This window comes from Lissotriton helveticus, chromosome 4_1, assembly GCF_964261635.1.
Source record: "Lissotriton helveticus chromosome 4_1, aLisHel1.1, whole genome shotgun sequence".
NCBI classification, from domain to species: Eukaryota; Metazoa; Chordata; class Amphibia; order Caudata; family Salamandridae; genus Lissotriton; species Lissotriton helveticus.
Genome location: NC_136063.1, coordinates 1,049,936,782 through 1,049,958,108, shown reverse-complemented (window position 1 = coordinate 1,049,958,108; position 21,327 = coordinate 1,049,936,782). Strand labels below are relative to the sequence as shown.

Below are 21,327 nucleotides of genomic sequence, written 5' to 3'. Positions count from 1 at the left end.
TACTATCGCTGTCAACGCGTTTCGCTACATTGCGTTAATTGAGAGGACAGTAGACCCTTTCACTCAGAAAAGACCAATAATGTGGATCTGCCCAGTAATCTGAGCACAGCTTTCATACAAAATCAAATACACCTGGAACACCTGTGGTCTTGCAAAATAGTAACTGGAGGATAACACTGAATAAGCAAAAAAACAAAGGGTACCACTGCACAGACTCACCTTGTTCTGTAGAGGATTTTCATCTCAACTGATGCAGATAAAAGAATGAGGACTACAGAGTGTGCTAGGTTCAGGCCTCAGCTGAGAGTTGTAAAAATAAAGCCTCTTCTTATATGGTGTGAAAGCATGAGTTCTCTTCACTGCTTGCCATGACCATATTTGAACAATGTAATACTCATCAGGATAAATCTCAAGACTAGGCAGTATCATTCCAGGTTAATGACGTGACACTTAATGTCTAGGATTTGAGGGCCATTGTGTCCGACTCTAGGGCACTACTCACAATGTAGATCTATCTCTTGATGTTTTTTGTTGTCCGTTGTAGTGGAAATAAGCCTTTTAAAGGAGAAGCAGTGTATTAAACACAATTAGTAAAATATTTTCCAGAGTGACATGAGATGTACAGACCCAGAACTAATATTTTCGTACAAGAGCCTGCGTGCAAAGATCAACCCAGATATGATCATCATAGGGATGAACATGGACATCTGAGGAGCTACAGCACAAACAAGCTTTCAGTTGCTCCATAAAAGGTACAGCCCAACAAGTTCAGATGCTTTTTTTCTGCATGACACATACCAGTTACAGCCACCACTCCACCTCCTAATACATCATTCCATTATTTGGTAATGAAACAGTCTAACACTTTAGAGTCATAGGGACTGCTAGAAAAGGAAGCAGGAGGCAGGGGTCAAAGAGCAGGAAATTATGGCAAACCTCAACAACAGTTATGAATTCAGCCTCTCATTAGAGCTTTTGGGTCACTGCATGCAGTTATTCAATGCAGTTACACATGGAGCTTCTGTTCAGAGAGAAGTAAGAAGATTTACAGACGATTGTCAAAGAAGGAACTTTCCTTTCCTATCAGGCCATCAGCGCAACTTAGCATGCAGCTAATTATCTGCCCAGGATTCCTACTACGTCTTCTTAATAAAGAAGTGTCCATGGTTCTGTTTAGAATCTTTGACTCTTCATGTGCAACAGAATATCTTGGATGCACTTCTTAGCAAGAGTTGTTGCTCTCATGGTGTTCTTAATATACAGTGACTCAATATGTCTGTCTAGAGAAAATGAAGAGATTTCCTTGGGTTCAGTTCATGCAAGAACACTGGGGTGAACAGCGAGTGCATTGGAAGGGATAGTAACTGCTATGGAGCTCCCAGAAACGACAATCAAACTGCTTTCAAGCATCTAACACCTATCACGTTAGAGAAAACCCACAGCCCATTTGCAACCGGCAAGGGCTTAGCCCACCCCCAAACAATGACTTTTTGAGTTTGACATATTTGTCTAACAGCCTGATATGGCTTGGATTTGGAGCCATACCAAAAGATAATAGTAAATAGTGTGCAGAATGGGTACAACATCAGATTCAAATGATCTATGCCTCTCTTTCCACCAAGGGCGTTAATACCATTACGTCTACACTGACTGGTTGAGAAAATGTGATATCTTTTATTAAAGAAGATAGTTGAGAGCTTTTCAAAACAACAATAGAGCAAGGCTGTTCGCCATGTAAGTTCTGAACAAAATACTTGGAGCAGGAATTTCAACCTGTATTGAATCTCAAATTCAAACCAGTGGAAAAACATAGAAAATCTCTGAATGTTGGTTTTTAATTCTTTTTACCTTAATTTGTGCCTAAGAAACATGAAATGCTTTGACCCTCAAGATGCCATACTAGGTGTTTCCTGTGATTCAAACTTTAAAACGTTCATTACCGATAGTTATTTTATTTGGCCACAAATTGACTCCACTTCTCGAAATTCATGCTTGTGGTAGAAGTGTTTTTCTAGTGGAATGGGCTCTTCATCTAGCTATTCAAAATAATTGGTTACTCAGTGTCTTCCAAACTGCAAATAATAGAAGCTGTGTGTATGACTTTCAGTCTTCTGCAAGATCTGAGCCAAAACATTGCAAGATGAAATCAGATTGGCAGTCAGTCCAGATCATCCTAATGTGATGGAGTAGTGGTTTAGAAGACAGATTGTCTTCGGTGGAAAGCAGCTGCCCATCAGATGTTAAGTAAAGCTCCCTCCTGCTTGTTCCTGTTCCTTAATGCCTGCCTGATTTCAGGCGTCCTTTGCAGATGGATGTGACAGATCAATGGTTTCAGACATAAAGAGACTGGAAAGTGTATATTTTGCTGACTCAGTAGGCTCCCTGGCATGGCGGTGTTAGAGAAACACATTGTGGGGCGAGATCTATTGTCTTGTCATTGAGACCCATCAGTTTCACAACATTCCAGCTTCCAAGACTTCAGAATGGGTAAACAGATGTGCTCAGCAGACATGCATTGGGGGGGGGGGGGGCATCCAGGAACTCTAAGTCACTAGATACTTTCAAAGTTCTATTCCTGGGACTTACTAAGTATCAATTTCCTTGCTACTGAAGCAAACACAAACATTGAACATTATTCATCCAGATACAAGTCTTGTTTCAGATTAAACAATGTTTCAGTAAACTGGTGAAATGCATTTTAGGTGCTTTTCATGTAGAAATAGGACTGAGGTAGGGGAATGGTAAGGAGGTGCTTTTGAGCTGAGGACTGTACTGTAGTGTGGAACCTCAGTTGTGATTGTTCATTTCTTTAACGTTGTATATTGCCGATCAAAGTACTTGGGTGAAAGAGACTAGCTTTCCAAGTTATATGAAGGGAGCCTGAGGAAATTGGAGTATGTTGTTCAGCTTTTTTTACTTAGTTTATTCGAACAGTCGTTTTGTTTAATACACAATTCTTAACTTTTAAACTGCTAAATTCATTTGCAATTTCTGATTGTCTTTCAAAACCGATCTGATATGCTTGATTGCAGGATTTAGCAGAACCTGTGCTACATGCAATAGTGAAGAAATTGAAAGGTGAAATGATGTCTCTGGAAAATAATCATCTTCAGGCTCTCTGCAGAGTCTATGTGGGCATTTGTCGACAACTTGGAGACTTGGAAAGAGCACGCCTTTTTTGTTACAATATACTAAAAGAAGGTATAAGATATGCTTTCCATCTTAAACGTGAATGTTTCTTTTGTTCAATATTTAGTTACTGCTAACAGCAATGAATCTGTGAGGTTGTGCAAACTATGTTGTTTTTCTTTCGGAGGAACTGTGGTTTTTAGTTTGTCCCATCTAACCTACAGAGAAACTTCAGAAAATGGATACTAAACCCCAAAAGTATGCTCTTTTTGCATTTTTAGCTTGTACTTGAGCAATACATTTAGTAGCCTACATAAATTCTCTTTCCTTTACCAGAGATGGAGGCTTTAGATCATTTTCGATCACAGTCTTTAAAAGCAGTAATTGAAGGTATCTGTTGGAAGAAACCCATCTTCTCCTGCAACATTGAAAGTTCTTTATTCATTGTAAATTGTTGAACTGTGTGAAAGACCTCTTCCTGTAAGAGAGAGCTGCAGCTGCCATTACTTTGCATTGATTCCACTGGAACCTTGATAGACTACATTCCTCACCTTAGAACATCACTTAGGTGCTTGTCTGATCTGCTGTGGGTTTGGTATGTGCAGGTAAGGGGCGCTCAAACAGTGCGGGTGGATTATGGTGATGGAGGCGATGAGATACAACGGTGCAGACAGTATAGAGGAAAACCCTGTAACCTCTAGCTAATGTTTAGGCATGAGGTGCCTGAACATCATGTAACATACAAACAGTAACTGTGCACACGTTAGATAAGCAATTAGGTATCAATGTATACAGGACAAACATAGATGACACTGATGGTTTGGTGAAAACTTTGTGATTCTCCTTGTAGAATATACAGACGCCAGCCGACACGTGTTTCATCAAGCAGGACGAAGCCTGTGAATCATCAGGGCTGTAAAACATATTTTAAGCATTTTTGAAAAATACACACGGGTAGTTCACAAAGTAAAACACATTAGAAAAAGCCGCGGGAACCAAAATTTCATGTGCACATTTACATGCCATGTGCAACAAAATAATATATAAAATAAAATAAAACGAGTGCTCAGTGAGGAATAAATAAAGGTGATATGAGATTAAAATGGTGAGTCATAGTGCAACAATGGACACAGGAAGAAGTTTCTTACGGAAATAAAAATTACTGTCACCTCCCAGCGATTGGTATACGGAGGACGAACATGAAGAATCATGGATAAATTGCCCAGCTAGGACAGTCCGAAAAGAACCTATGGGGATATTCTGGAGTGAAAAGATTCAGGATGTTTATATTCTAAAAGGTAAAGCAAAACAAGGGCAGGTGGTGCCCAAAGTGATAATAACTGAAGAAAAAGCTTTGTGCGTTCAGGTCGAGGTAAAATGGCACGGGGGTGAGGGCAAGTGTCCTAATCAGGTCCAATGTCAGCAAAACTGATCCAAGACATATTCTATAACTAGCTCATGTGAAAATTAGCATGCAAAGGGTGACAGCTTAGGTTGAAAAAATACATGGTGTCCATGAAAAGCCACAATGATATCGTACATAGCAGATAATAACCGGTAAATGGTGAGCCTTAAACATTCAAATGTGTGAACAGGAGTATAGCTATGTTGTATCAAGCTTGATGACATTAAAAATGTCTCTATAAAAACGAGATCAAGTACATAAACTCGATATGGAAATAAACATGCATTCCTGGATTGCAGTAGCAACACGGCTAAACATCTCGTCATATCACGATCTCACGTTATCAAATTGCTCTAAAGCACATAGAGAACAAAAACAACAATGGATACATCGTTTTCTTTTTAAAACATGATCCCGGTGCACAAGTGTACGGCATAGCCGTTGGCGGTTAAGGATGTGGGGGCAGGAAAATATCACCAGATATGTGTAAATACCTGTGAAATGGCGTGCTGAGTCATAAACTGTAGAAATAAAAGCAGAATGGGAGGAAAATCAGTAAAACCATATCTCACATCCGCCCACATTAATCTAAAGACGGTCGAGGCCGGTGTCAACTCACCGGGTAAAGTGGTAGACACGGTAGTTCGTGTACAAAAATCGGGGAAGAACTGGTAACTTCAGGTGGAGCAGTCGGGTACGACTGTCATCGGTAACCGGTAGGAGTGAAGAAGGAAAGTGCCCGTTCATTAAAGCCTCTAGGAAGCTAAGGCCGTGGGGTCAGGATCAGGACAGACGTAAAATGTCCTTACCTTCGGTAGTCGGTTATTGTGTTAATCCATGCAGGAAGTGTCTACAAAGGGAATGGAGTCTCCATGGCTAGTGAAGTAATCTTCCGCAATGGTGCGCATGCGCCGTCAAACCCGGAAGTGAGTATAAACGACTTGGGGCTATAACGCTAACCGTAACATGCCGTGATCGTGAGAGAAGGGATCATGTTTGTACAAATATGATGTCATTAAAGAACGTGATATTAAAAAAATATATCCGAAAAAAGGGGTAAATAAAGAGAGATGTATATTACATTAGCAAACAAATAATAACTGTCTCTAGACCGTGTAATAAAGTTAAAGTGGAGATATGTAGCCACAATTGGTACTCATACACAGTGTGTATATAGGATAGATACAGTGTATTGGAGCTCAAAGTCTCTTAAGAAAACGCTGAGAGGCAAGGGCGCGAACTGCTCTGCACAGATGTTGGATGGCAGAGTAACAGTGGAAAACTTGACAGGGGATACAGTATTCTATGAGCTCAGGGATTGAGAAAGTATTGTAGCTCTGAATCAAAGTTCTGACCGTATTTTACAGTGTGCAGACGCATAATCCAGGTTGCTTCTAGCCTGCGTAGACGGAGTTCTCTATTTCCTCCCCGTACATTTGGTTTAGCAGTGTCAATCCCATAGAACTCGAATTTTTTGTATTTAGATTGGCTGGCACACGTTGCTATGTGTAGAGCCATGGGGTAACGTGGGTCCTGTTGGTGCATGGCTCTGGCGTGTTCCCCAATGCGCTCTTTCAAAGGTCGAATCGTGCTGCCCACGTATTGAGTGCGGCATGTGCACTCCAGGATGTACACCACGAATTTCGTGTTACAATTAATGTTGTCCTTGATGTCATATTTTTGTTTGTGATAGCCTTGGAAGTGTTTCGTATTGTTTTTAGCCCATCTACAAACACCGCAACCACCGCAATTGTAGAATCCCTTGGTGTGCGGGGTGAACCATGTGTTAGGGTGATTGGATGGCAAGACCGTGGGGCTAAGTCTGTTCCGTAGTGTTTTTCCTCTTCTGTATGTAATCCTAGGTCTGGAGCTGATACATGTGGCTAGAGTTTTGTCAGCCAAGAGGACATTCCAATGCCTGTTGATACTCTTTTTAATCACCGGGCTGATATCATTATAGTCTATGATCAATCTTGTCTCTTGGTTCTTGACAGTCGGTTTGGTTTTCACTAATAGAGTACTGTTGCGGTCCAACTTTTTCGCCCTTTTGACTGCCTGGTTGACAACTTGTTGATTATAGCCACGTTTGTGGAAGCGTGTACGCATATCCTCTATGCAATTGAGGAATTCTCCATCTTCGCTACAGTTTCTGCGTGCTCTGACACATTCACCATAGGGTATGGTGTCAATCTGATGTTTTGGGTGCGCACTATCTGCTCTTAGTATTGCATTGCACGCTGTTTCTTTTCGGTAGAGTTTGGTATGGAGTGTGTCATTGTGTACATAGATTTCTAAATCCAAAAAAGTGACTCTACTGGTGCTGCAGTTGCATGTGAACTTCATATCCATGTCGTTCATGTTGAGGTAGTCAAAGAATGCTTGTAATTTCACTTGTGTGCCAGACCAGATTAGTAAGCAGTCATCAATGTATCGTCCCCAATACACTATTGAATCTATCCATGCTGCTCCATTGATGCTCCAGATCCAGGTGGTTTCTAATGTGCCCATGTAGAGATTCGCAAAAGAGGGGGAAAACCTCAAGCCCATGGCTACCCCCTTAGTTTGCCTGTACCATTTCTGGTTGAACATAAAGTAGTTATTTTTTAGGATGAGCTCCATCATGGTAGATATCATTTTGGTGTGTTGCCACAAGTTGGCTGGTCTTGTATCAAGATATTTAGAGACCGCCACTAGACCTTTGTCCGGGTCTATTGAGGTGTAAAGTGACACCACATCCAACGTGGCTAAGGTCATGCCCGTTTGCCATTGCATGTCGCTGAGGATACTCAGGACATGTTTAGTATCCTGGATGTATGAAGGAAGATTTTTGACAAGTGGATTGAGGAAAATGTCCACATATTCCGCCAGTCTCTCGGTCGGTCCACCTATTCCGGATATTATTGGTCTGCCTGGCGGGAAGGCAGCTGGTTTGTGGATCTTAGGTAATGTGTAGAACCATGGGGCCATGGGTTTGTTGACTTTAAGGTATAGGGCCTCTTCATCACTTAGGAGTCCTGCCCCATGCCACTCTTTGAGATGGTTATTGATTCTGGTAGTTATGGTTTCTATCGGATTGCTCTTTATAGCAGTATAGCATGTGGAGTGATTGAGTTGGGCGGTTATCTCCAGTTCATAGTCTTTTCGGTCCATGATAACGACGTTCCCGCCTTTATCTGCTTCTTTTATGACTAGTTCCCTGTCAAGGGTAAGTGTCTTTAAAGCTATCCGTTCGCTTCTGGTTAAGTTGTCTCCGCTTTTTTGTCTATGTTGTTTCTGTGTCTTGATTTCAAAACCTTCTAGGTCTTCGAGGACTAATGTATGGAAGGTGTCGATCGGATTTCCCGCTGGTAAATTGGGCGTCCATTTGGAATTGCATTTAAGATTGCTAGATTGAGTATTGTCATCCTCTATCCCTAGGTCTTGTAAGAGTTGTTCATATGTCAGGGATTGTTCATGAGTCTCGTCCAGGGTCATGAGAAGGTGTGTGTCCTTGATTTCTTGTATGGTTTGCATCCCTTCAGTAAGGATCATGTTGGTTCTATCCCTGGTATGCATTGTCTTGGGATTGTGTGCAAAGTGTTTCTTGAGTTTCAATCGTCGTACAAACTTGAATAAGTCAATCTTGATTTTACATGGATCACCCCTGTCTTTAGGGTTAAAGTTCAGGCCTCTACTGAGCACGGTCGTCATCTCTTGGGACAAGGTCTTGCTGGAAAGGTTAACCACTTGTACCTCTTGAGTGTCTTGGCTCATCTGCGAGTGTCTCCTGATCTCAGTTTTCTGCGGTATTCCTCCTTTCCCTGCTCGTTTCCCCCTTCTGTTTTTTTTGTGGAGTTCTGCCGTTGTTGGGTCCTTTTCTCCCGTCTGATGGTTAAGATTTCGCCGAAAAAATTAGAGGCGTTTGTGTTTCTGTCCGACTCAGTTTCGATCTCGCTGGGGATGGTGTTGATGGAGGAGGAGCTAGACGTATTGGACGCAGTTTCTGTACCCCTGGTAGTTTCAGAGTATTTCGTTTTCTTGACTAGTTGATCGTATTTCCGAGCAAACGTGAAGACCCTTCCTTCTCTGTAGTCTGCTTCGTCACGTTTCAGTTGTCTACTCTTCCGCTCCTTAATTTCTTTCTGATGCGTGTTAAGGATGTCTTTCAGTATAGCGTAGTTTTTCTCTGTGGTTTCTTTGAGATTGAAGTCTTGGATTTCTTTTTCTACTGTTAGAATTTCGGCTTGCAATTTGCACACTTTTCTCTCCGCGCTTTCAATAAGGATGTCAATCAGAGTTTTTGGGTTGATGGTTAAGGCCTCTTCCCATCTGCCGAGTAGATCGTCGTCTAGATCGTCGAAGGTTGGGAATATTTGTGATCGGAGTCCCCTAGGGACTCTGTTTAATCTTAGATATTGCTTGAGTGTGGCGCTGTCCCACCACCTCGCGTTTTCAGTTTTTCTCAGTCTTTCAAGTTTTATAAATTTGTCTTTGAGTGTTTCTTTTCTTGATTGGTTGCTGCTGGTTGAAGGCCCAGAAGGTTGACCGCCTTTTTCTAGATTATCAAATAAATCCGAAGCTTCTTTCACTTAGGTGCTTGACTGGATCTGGAGAATTTTGTAGCAGTACTCTTGTGTGCCTCTAGGAGGCCGTTTGCGGTTCCGTGCTGGCTCCTTTCCACCCTGAAATTTACAGAGCAGAGCTGCTTATAAGTGCTTCCAACCGAGCCCCCTGACGTCAGTTCTATTCTTTCTGTGTCTTTTCAACGCGATTCCAGACGTGCTAGAGAACGATGCTCCCACTGAAGTGCAAATGCAAGCAAAAAAGCAGAGTTGGACTCAAGCCCGTCCAGCTACTCAGACTCCAGAGGGAAGGTGCAAGGAGAAATTAGTTGCATTCCTTCAAGGTCACTGGCCATGCAGCCAACCCTTCAGTTGGTTGCAGCATGCCCAGAGTTCCCCAGCCATCATCAACACCTCAGCAGAGGCCTTTAAGGAGGCAAATTTCCAGTGCACTTCCAGCTCCCTCTGGTGCACCTTAAGGCCCAAAGAAGGCCCCGGGGTCTCAAGTCGGGTTGCAGTTGTTGTCATTCCATGGTGCTGTCTGCCCCCTCTGAATCAGTTGCTGGGTCTGTACTGATGCTGGTACAGACGTACTCTTGGGCTCTGAGATCAATGTTGATCCTACAGCCAGGAGAAGATATATTCAAGTTTTTGCTCCCTTAATGATACCCTCACAGATACCCTGATGACTACCCAGCTAAAACCATATTGATGCCCTCCTGTAAAAGGGTTCCAGGTGTCATAGACTGGTGCCTGGTGACCGAATTCCCACCAAGCACTCTGCCCCGGAGAGCCTTATTGCACAGGCCTAAACTAGCAAGGTAAATCCTAACTTGTTTCTGATAACTTCTCCGGAGAGGGAATCCAAGCGGATTGTCACTTAGGCAAATGCATGCTTTCCTCTGCCATCTTGGTACTGTATTGTCAGCTTGACTGGTCTGTTGGGCCTATACACTTAAGCAGTTTTGGACATGGCTACTGAGATCTTGTTAGCGATCCTGGAGGATCTAGGGGCCTCTGTTGTAATGGACATGTATTTTGATGAGTCTTGCATCTTTGGGGAGAAAGCGAACTCAGGTTTAGAAAGCTTCAAGGACAGCAGAGCTTAACGTAACTTAACTTAGGGCTGCTCACACCTGCTGAACAATTTTCCCACCAGTTCTGGAAATGCAGGGGCTGTTCAAGGGACTAGCATTTAGACCGACACAGCCTTCCCAGCCTTAGACACCACAGTCAGCCTGGTCCTTTCAGGACCACAGATATGGCACCAGCAGACAACTTCCGGACAACAGGGGCATCTGTCTTCCAACTTCTCCTCCCCTGCAACAGCTGCCACCTCACGGGTTTGGTGTGCCCTTAGTGGTGCATGTCCATCCAGTGAAAGGCAGTATTCAGCGAATCCTCCTTTGTTTGCCATCTGCACAGTTTCATAGTTGGGTCTTACAAATTGTACAAACAGGCTTCCCCCTTCTGTGTCACTCCTCCCTACCCATTATTCCTCCCAAACTGGAACGAGTCTCAGCAGACCATCCGTCGATCCTGTTAATAGTCTTAGAGGGCTTCCAGAGAAAACCAAAGTGGTCATAGTTTTTAAAAGTGCCAAAGACATTCAGTTCTTTTAAATGCTGATGCTGGTTCACTGTTTTTGGAGTCCTCTTTCTACTGCAACTGAGACGGGCGTCTGAAACGCCGAACCTGCCAGTGTAGGGGCCGGGGGCAAGCGCTTTCTTCTGCACACTTCTGCACTCTTGGGACCGCCCCCGCGTGCCGCGAGCTGAACCGAGCACCCCTGCTGCAGCAACCCTCTTCAAACGGGGTCGCTACTGGAGAGAGGAGAGCCGCGAGTCGCAAGCCCTGCATCGCGGCGTGTGGAGCCGTTGGGAGCCGCATATATGTTATCTGTGCGGCAGCTGAGTGCAGTGATCTAGTGAGGCGGGAGCCGCAAACCCTTTTATCGGGCAAGAGCCGCAAATCACTTTCTGGTGCGGCGGGAGGTCCCTGGTGCCCCCAGGTGTCCCCAATGCCCCTGAGTGCAGCAGGTGCCTAATTGACGATGCAGGTTGCCGCTCGCTGCAATTCCGGAACTGTTTGGAGCTGTTTAGAGCCCATAGGTGTCCTAGGAGCGGCAGGGCAGTGCAAGGCTCCAGTGTGGCAATCTTTGGCTGGGCGGCACTGGGCTGAGAGTTGATACAAGATACATGCACTGACTGACGGAGTCCACACCGGGTTTTGCAGTCAGCCGAACGCGGAAACGTCGTGCAAGGAGCTGGGGAGCAGAGTGTAGCAGGCGGCAGCGGCAGTGGTGCCCAGAACCCAGAGCTGGTGCCCCGTGTGCGGAGAAAACAACGCCACCTTCAAGTAACCAAACACTGCAGGAGAAACCACAGCGAACAGGGTGAGCAACCGGGGAACAGCAGAGGCGCGGGTCGAACTGGGCTGCATCCGAGCTGTAAAAGGCAAGCCGGGGATCGAGATTGGCCGAGATTGGGGCCGGGATCTGTTGGTTTGGTCTCCTGCACGGCTCTCTGGCTTCCTCCCACCCCAGCCGCTTTACCCTGCCTCGCCCGCCCGCCGACCGCCTCAATACTCAATTCTGATCCAATCCACCGAAGCAGCTAGCAGGAAACTTTCAGTGTGGTCTATCGCAACACTGCCACACAGCCCCAGGCATTTGTGGACTCTCCGCACTCCGATTTGACACTAGAGTTTGCTCCAATCCCCTCTGACAGTGGCCAGTGGAAAAGCGAACCTTGCTAACTTTGCTCTCCCTCTGACGCCCTGGTGCAGGCGGCGGGGGGGGGGGGTATGGGGCTGAGGACGGGGGGTTGGCCTTGGCTTTGACGGCGGAAGATCGCAAGCACAGCCTGTCATTACGGACAGAAACGCAGCCTCTCTGTCTGGACACGATTGTGAGGCAGCAGGCACTCTCCCAGTGCGGCAAAGGCTGACAGCAGAGGCAGTCAGCATTGATGCAGGGACCCACAACTGCCCAGCGCGACCAAAGCTGCTAGTAATCTCCATAGAGTGGTGAAGTACTCCCAACACCGTCACCCCAGACCACAGTCACAGTCACATCGCAGCCACAACGCGGCCGGACCTGTGACTCACGACCCATAACACTAGCACTATTAGCGATATTAGCGCGGAGGGGTGGTGTGGTGGTGTGACAACCACCACCTTGCCTTGAGTCAACAGGAAATCACAAGACACCTCTTTAACGCAGTTGCAATTGCAAAGCCATTCACACGCGGCAACCAGGAGACGCAAGGCAGAACTTAAAACGAGGTCAAAGCCTCACGCAGCAAGTGCACACAACCATGAGGACAAGAAATTCAAACCTAGTCCAACATCAAGAGAAGCCACGCCCCCACAAATCAGCAAGACGGCAAAAAGCAAAGCTGCTCTACCCCCTAGGAAGAGGGAGCTCCAAACCTGGACCAGGCCCCAAGGAGGACCAGCAAATAGGAGACACACAAATAGTACCAGCACCCGCAACCTCACCAGGAAAGGCTTCCAGCTTAGACGAACCTAAGGCCAACAGGACCAGTCTCAGCACTATAAAGAGAACATCTTGCACAGACGGCAACAGAGATATAAGAGACTCCCTGTACCACATAGTACCTAATGAATCCAGGGGGGCAGTGTGCCCACCATTCCTATCACGCACGGGAGAGACCATCAGACCCGCCAGCATACCAACGGACACTGAAAGATTGATAGGACCCCACTTACCAAGACGCCCAGTCACCCCACTTTCGCCAGAAATAATTATTTCCCGAGGGGATAGAATACCAGAAACAACAGATTTAAATACGGTACTAGCTATGCCAATCCATAATAGTCCACTCAGCTCAGTCCCTCAAAGACTAGGGGATACACAATTGGGCCCCGCAGCTAATGGAACCAATGGAGATAATAGAGCCAACGGAACCAAAGCAAATAGAATTAGCAAAACAATACAAACATCAGAATCAAATTCCTTAAATCTCAGTGATTTCGCACAAGATATTCTTAGTCCTCAAAGTGGGGAAGTGGAAAAAGAACAGAAGCCACCAATAATAGAAAATCACTTGGCGCTAATTAATGAAGCTCTGATTTCAATGGCAAACGCGGCAATAATGCACGCAGACAAACTTGACGCTCAAATAAACATACTACAAACAGTTGCAGGCCTGATTTCAGGGATAGACTCCAAATTGGAACACTTGAACGCATTAATACATAGAGCCCAGGCTAACACCATATCAATAACCAAACCGGAGAGCTGCGGCTGCAGCCCTATATTGCTCAACTTAGAAAAACTTCCAGATATAATGAACACGCTAATCGACGACCTTAAGACTGAAGTCAGCAGGCAACGGAACAACTCACATTCCTAGCAAAACACCAAGGAGCCTCTCAATATAAAAGAGATACAAATTAGCGACATAGAATCCGGGCAAGAAACGAGAAGATCTGTGACCGAGCTTTTAGGTAGGGCTGAAAATACTGGAACAAAAACCAGCTCCAACCCGGATAACAACCATGGTCATCATAACAACCCAAAGCTGGCAAGCCCTGACACCCTTCACCTTTCCCGGAAAAATAGGAAAAAATTAAAAAACCTGAACAAACAGAAAAAAACAAATCCATCGACAATGGCTCTATTCGGAAATGGCTGCTGCCTGAAAAACAGGAGACCGTCGTACACATCGATGACCAATATGAGACCAATACCTTAACCAATACTGAAATCATAGACAAAAGCATAGTAGGCCTGGGCAAAACTATGCCTGAAATCAACCCGACCATCGTGGACCACACCTCAGACCATCAGTTAGATCATATGGTCACGAGCCCACATAAACAAAGCCGGCACGCCCATCAAATTCAAGGACAAGTCGGGGAAGGACAGCAGGACTCACGGAGAGCCTGGGAAGCCAACCTAAAAAGCCCCCTACTCACTAAACCATTGAACATAAAAACGAGTTGCTGGAACCAAGAAACCCCAAAAATATATAAACAAACTACCACGACAGGGCATCCCAAGACAACACGGAGCCTACAGAGAATAGTGAGATGAAATTTAGGCCTCCGAGACCAGGCTCCGAGACGACAGTGCAGCAGATGGTGGTTACATCAAACCAGGTAGAAGCTTGTTCGGACATCCTGGCACAGGCAACCCCAAACTCTACAAAGGCCAAGGTCCTGCAGGAGAAAAACACCCTACAAAATTTGACATCTACAAACCACTACGACCGGAAAATACTGCTGTACCCTGAAAATGTTTCACAGGGCAAGCGGCACATTCTTAACCGCAGCAATCTGCTAAAACTCTTTGCAAACATCCCTGGTCTAGAAAAGCCAAAAACAACGGACATTGAGGGGGTTTCTTTTCTCACCCCAGGCCCAAACGAGACAAATGAGACCACAGAGCTAATCTTTACCAGCCTAGCCACGGCTGAGGCCTTGAAAAGAAACCAAAATCTACTGGACAGCTAGGATATAAAAATGGTGACCCAGCCTGTGTCAAAATATCTAATGATCTTAAAAAACAGCGACTTGAAGTACCCATTAGCCCGCCAGGAACAGAACATTCAAAAGAAGCCATCCATGAACGCCTTGTCCTATTCAGCGACACAAGTCGAGCCCATTCTCTATGGGACTAAAGGCGGCACAAGTACAAGTTTTTCCAAGAAAGTCTCATCAAAATAACAACAAGTCTGGGACAGGGCACCCACTCTTGCTCAATTAGGGGGAACATCAGCAAAGACTGGTCTTGGCTGCCTCGGGCTTTAAACCCCAGACCCTAACACCGATCCTCCTGCAAGCAAGGAGATCTCTCAATACCAACCGAAAATTGTCTGAGCAAAGCATACCAACTCGGCGCTCACCATTCGCAGTTTGAACATCATGACTTGGAATGTTGCAGGGATTACAAAGCTTGTGCAAAATCGAGCGGCATTGGCATTCTTGGAAGGAGCAGGCTTAATTTGCACCCAAGAAACATGGGCAATAAAACCAATATCAATAAGGGGGTACGCAGAGTATTGGAAACCAGCCATTAAAGACAACATTTTTGGAAGACCCTCAGGAGGGATATCCATTTACATCAAGCACTTGTTGAAAATTCATTTCACAGAAATAAAAACTACATCAAACATGCTTCTGGCGGGCCTTGTGAAAGGCCTCTCCACGACCACCGGCCCACTTCCAATACTTCTAATCAACGTCTACTTTAACTCTTATGGGCGGGGCGCCAAGGATAAACTGACCCTGCTGATAAGCCAGATAGAATCTTTGATCTTACAGTTTGCATCAATGGAAGCTATCATCCTTAGGGACCTGAACACACACAATATAGGGGTCATTACAACAAAAAGCAACCACTCCAGGGCCACAGATGCTTATAATGCCCTGATGCAGACCTACAACCTGTTAACAGCACACTCTCTGTTTTTAAGGATCAAGCCAAGGGCTGTCTTTGCCCCTACATACAACAATCAAACAACAATAGACTATATCATACTAAGCAAAAAAATACAAAATCTAATGACGAACTACACAGTGCACCCGCGAAACCAAAGTGACCATGCCGCCCTAACAATTACATTGAACCTCACGGCAGACACCCGTCACACGCTACGCTGCATTGGGGCATCTAATGGAGAAGAATTGCACAAGCTATCAAGGAGAATCAAATGGGGGTCAGCGCCAACCAAAACGTTTGACGAATGGAAAAAAACATGGGCTGGCTGGCCATTTAGCGCGAATAACAAGGGTGCCATCGAAAAATGGGATCGACTAGCCAGCAAATTAGCCTTACTGCTCTGAGGAGATACAACAAGCATAACCCCCGACATTCACCATATACCTTTGGAATTATCCCAGCAATTAAAGAGAGCGCCAAACATCTAAACGCCAAACGCAGAGCTTACCGGAAAACCGGCACAGTATTGGCCAAAAGATCCAAAAAAGGACCGCATGATTGCCCTGTTGGACATCGAGGGCAAGGCCTTCGCAAGTACCCTCCTGGCGGAACTATCAAGTTGGGTCAGCACAGAAGGCCTTTTGCCCTTCTTCCAAACAGGGTTTAGACCCGGCGCATCAACGGTGGACAACATAACTGCCCTCTGATATCTAATCCAACAAGCTGTGTCTCGCAAAAGCCTCCCTCTCTTCGCTTGCTTTATTGACTATTCTGCAGCGTTCAGTGGAGTAGATCGCTCCATCCTCTGGCAGAAGCTGGCACGCTGCAACATCACCCCAGCTCTACTAAAAGCAATTCAATCCCTGTATCTAAGAACGTGGGTCAGAATTAAACTCTTGTGCGATTCTGCTACAGAAAAAATCAAAACAGACCGCGGCCTAAAGCAAGGGTGCGTCTTAGCACCGTTGCTTTTCAATTTATACACTGCAGACATGGGCCAAGCTTTGACCGGAGCCACTCTAGCAACACCTAGGATTGGGGCGCTAAGATCCAACTAATGCAATATGCCGATGAACTGGTTCTCCTAGATCATACCAAAACAGGCTTACAAAAAGCACTCACGGCACTGGCAACTTACAATGTCAAAAATAAGCTGGTGGCCAACCCGTCCAAATCCAAAATAGTAATTTTTGGGCATTATCCCCAAATAAAACTAGTAAAATGGAGGCTTGGACAACTGACTCTGGACTGCACAAAAGATTACAACTACTTGGGAGTCTGGTTCAGCGAAACAGGCCGCCCAGGATTTCATCTCCACAAAATTCAAACAAAAGGGAAAAGCATCACCTACGCCCTCTGTAAGATACACGCCACTCTACATTGCCCCACAACAACGGCCATACAAAGAGTTGTGAGGACAAAATTAATGCCATCCCTTAATTACGCACAGCAGGCGTTTCCAGGAAAACTAGCTAAAGACCTGGAAAAAATACACTGTACGGCATATAAAAAGTTATTCCACCTACCCGCCTGCCCCAGGAACACTCTAGTGCGACTAGAATTCAACTTGAACCAACAAAAATTGGAAGAGATGGCCTAGCTGAGTAAATACTTCTACCTTACAACAGCGGCACAAGAGAATACAATGAAGGCAGTGTTGAAAAGTATCTTCTTGGAACTTGGCAACCCATGGTCTGCCACTCTCGCCGCGACCAAAGACCTTCTTAAATTAGCACTGGAGAATTGGGACCCTGAGACAATCAAATACTCTGCCATCAAAAGTACAATAAAAAAGCAAGTTCGTCTGTTCTCTTGTACCCTGGATTTGGAATCGCTGGCAGAAAGAGGCTTCCACGAGTCCCAAACCCTCCCCCACATAGAGCATAACCCCAAACTCCACCTCACGCAGGCAATGGGTCGACAAGCTTTACACAGGATTTTAGCGTTCAGACTACACCCTCGACCTCTCAAAGAATTATATATCACGGAGTCGACAAGAACGGCGATCATGGAGTGCCGGCTCTGCAAATATAAGCGTGAGCCCTTGGCTCACCTCCTACTTTGCGGCCCATCTTTTATTTATTTTTTATTTTTATTTTTTTGCAGAGTTTTATATAGCGCGAACTAGACCCGAACTGAATCAGGTATCAGAGCGCTTTACATAGCACCAGTTACGTTACATGAGGACACACATTCATTTTTTAGGCACGGGGAGATTAAGTGATTTGCCCAGAATCACAGGAGGGTTTTGGCGTCGTTACCGAGACTCGAACCCAGATCCCCAGGTCCGAGGTCGAGCGCCCTAGCCGTTAGGCCAACTCCTCTCCCAATCTTGCTACAACTGGACACACAAACTGCAAAGGAGGCAGTCCACCAACTGTACACACTGAACATAGTCAAGCAGATGGCCATGTTTGGTAAATTCGTCCAACAGATCCGCATGAAACTGATGTCTACTCCCTGTTAAGCGACCAGATAAGAATCTGCGACGAGGCATATAACACCTTGCACCTAGACTAACACAACCATCGGCTAAGATAAAAAATAAATAAAAAAATGCTGGACTGAAAGACCATGGACTTTAGCCCTTTAGATTTTATTTGCATCGTTTCTCTTTTAAATTGTTTATTTTTTGTATCATGTTTTTAATGCAATGGTTTTGAGTAACCACGCAATAAATTATTCATTCATTCATTCATTCATTCATTCATTCATGCTGATGCTGGCCTAAATCATAGGCTTTTCTTCCCTTGTCACACTTCCAGCTAGATTAGGAGAGCTGTTGTCATGTGTGATGTCCACAACATGGTAAACAGCAAATGGGTGGGTTTTAGGCTGACAGAGGATTCCAGCACTTAAACACAAGGAATCGTCTGGCTACCTCCCCCCACCCATCAGGTAAGCTGAAATGTCCAAGTTGGTCCTCAATAGTCTAGCACAAGGAGATTACACCATATTGTGTTGCCTGCAAAAGTAGATATGACTGACCCACATATCACACGCAATGTAAGTGTGCTTCATACATTTTCCTTTCATGATGAAGAACCCCATTTATGCTGCCTGAATTGACTGTTAACAGTGGAGAGCTCCCAGGAAGTGTACTACAGAGTTGTAAGCAAAAAGGCCTGGGTCTTTAACAGTAAACACTCGCTACTAATATGTCAGTCAGTTCATAGCTTTCATTGAGAGGTTAGTAGTCTCTCTCACTCATTGAGTGCCTCCACCCACCCTGATATAAATCCACCTCTGATGTCGACAAAACAATAAGGTACCACAGAGGACTGTATGAAAACCTACTGGGGTAGGACGCATTGCTTAATAAAACCATACAGAGTACCTTCACTCTTAACAGACCTTTTGCCAGTGAACTCATCCTGCTAATAATTTCGAGAGTCACAATTGTTAAATAATCTTTTTGAGCCTCAGATGTATAAAAAAAAAAAAAATTTGACCTTATGAAAATTGTCGTGGATTACCCTATTTTTTAAACAATAAATTGGTTGATCCTTTCCAAGCCAAATTTTCCACATTTTCCACAATTGTTATCTGTTTTCCCGTACAAAGCCTAACTAAGGTTAATAAAAGCGCGGTAAGGGACCCAGTTGAAGCCATTCTCTACTTCTCAATCTGCAGGTGTAGATTCAGGCACAGTTCCACCATCTGTAGTTAAGCTCAAAAGCTGTACCAAGTTTCTGCTAATACACCAGCCTTCTTTGACTATAATTGAATCCTGCTCATCAAAATTCTACCAATTACTTTTAGTATGTACTCAGTCAAGAAAATTTGTAGACTGCAGTTGGGATCTTCTTTGATACCTTTCTTGAAGATTAGTATTATTGTGGGGGTAGACCATGAACTAAGAATAGCCTAATGACTAGTAGCATTTAATCGCTTGTGCCCATCGTTCAGTTCAGAATCCGAATTAAAGAAATCCATTGGCGTGCAAAATGTGAATTAGAATAAATAAAATGTTAGATGAATTAAAATCATTATACATGTATTACTCATCAAAAAGGTGACCAATCCATATTCTTGAACCAGACCACTTTGCATACTTAAAATTCGCTGTTCTCTCTGCTCAAGCCCAAACCACAGAAGAAAAGAAAATAGGGCCAAGTACTATACCGTGACTAGCTTTTTAAATTCTTGGTATCTTTACTTGGCAATTAATATAGCCATATCAAACACAGAAATGTGGGTATTAAATCCATTTTTGTGTCCCTTTTCTAGAGAAAATAAAACAAGTTGGTCACTGGGAAAAATCGTCTTTAAAACAAAATAGCTGTGTTGATTGCTTTTAATATTTTGCTAAATCATTCCTCCAAATGGTTTGGAAGATTGTTCCATGCCGAACACACGAACTCTGCAGAAATCTTGCTTGTTGCTCGTGAATTTTCCCCTATGTTCCACTAACGATGATGGATTTTACCCAGATCAGTGACTGGGGTGAGCGTCTGCAAAGTTTCAGCGCTCCATCCATCATCTCTTTGAGTTTGCTTTGTTTGCCCTAAGTTGGCAGAGTATGGGTCCCTTGCTCACTTTGCCACTGGATTCAAGCTAGCCTGGCTGATGAGGGGTGTTACCCTTATCCTGGTCCCAGGATGCTTGTTTCTGGTCCAGTGAAGACCTGGCTTGGCAGTTCGGGCTGGGCTGTTGCCATAAGGAACAGGGTCAAGACTGATTTGCATATGGTTGGGTCTGAACTGGGGTGGCGAAGTGAGCGAAAGAAGGATGATGGATTCAACTTAGATCAGTGACTAGGGGTGAATGTCTGAAAAGTTTCAGTACTCTGTCCATCATCTCCTTGTGTCCACTAAGGAGGATTACAAAAAGCTAGGATGGATCATTTTCTGACCAATTGTAGCGGATGAGGCAGAAAATACTCCATATTCGCTTTTTGTTTAGTTCCTGTTAGGAAACATAAGAGTACTCCATCAAACCTATCACACCATTTATTGGAATCTTGTACATTCACTTTCCTTCTTATGGCTGCGTGGGCTCTATCTACAGCTCGAGTAAACAGATTAACAGAATTCATAGCTTGCCAACCTACCTCACCCAGGTCCAGACATATATAATTTGATGGTAATAAAGCTCTCACTACATTTTATATCCGGGTTGACTTTGTCATCTTAGTCTTATTCCCTCATCTACCTTACTCAGTTTGCCGGTAATTGTATTATTTAGTCTGTACTAGGACTTATGCAATGCTGTTTTAAACAGCAACAGGTTACTCCCTCTATGTGTGTTACACATACAAACACACACAAACACCCCCCACACATGCACACACCCCCACACATGCACACACCCCCACACATGCACACACCCCCACACATGCACACACCCCCACACATGCACACACCCCCACACATGCACACACCCCCACACATGCACACACCCCCACACATGCACACACCCCCACACATGCACACACCCTCACACATGCACACACCCTCACACAGGCGCACACCCCCACACATGCACACAACCCCACACATGCACACAACCCCACACATGCGCACACCCCCACACATGCACACCCCCACACATGCACCCCCCCACACATGCACACACCCCCACACACCCCCACACATGCACACACACCCACACATGCACACACCCCCACACATACCCCCACACATGCACACACCCTCACACACACACACCCCACACACACACACCCCACACACGCACACACCCCACACACGCACACACCCCACACACGCACACACCCCACACACGCACACACCCCACACACGCACACACATGCACACGCACACACATGCACACGCACACGCACACCCACACACATGCACACCACACACACCAAACCATTAAAA

The 21,327-nt window shown here is 44.9% G+C and overlaps 1 protein-coding gene across 3 annotated transcripts in view; it reads left to right on the top strand.

Annotated features, from left to right (window-relative positions):
- ICE1 (interactor of little elongation complex ELL subunit 1) overlaps positions 1 to 21,327 on the top strand; it is a 1,011,762-nt gene that overhangs the window by 673,880 nt on the left and 316,555 nt on the right. For all 3 annotated transcript variants that reach the window (XM_078687642.1, XM_078687643.1, XM_078687644.1), the window contains one exon: positions 3,033 to 3,201. In XM_078687642.1, the coding sequence (XP_078543768.1) occupies positions 3,033 to 3,201 (169 nt within the window). The remainder of the gene's footprint in view (positions 1 to 3,032; positions 3,202 to 21,327) is intronic.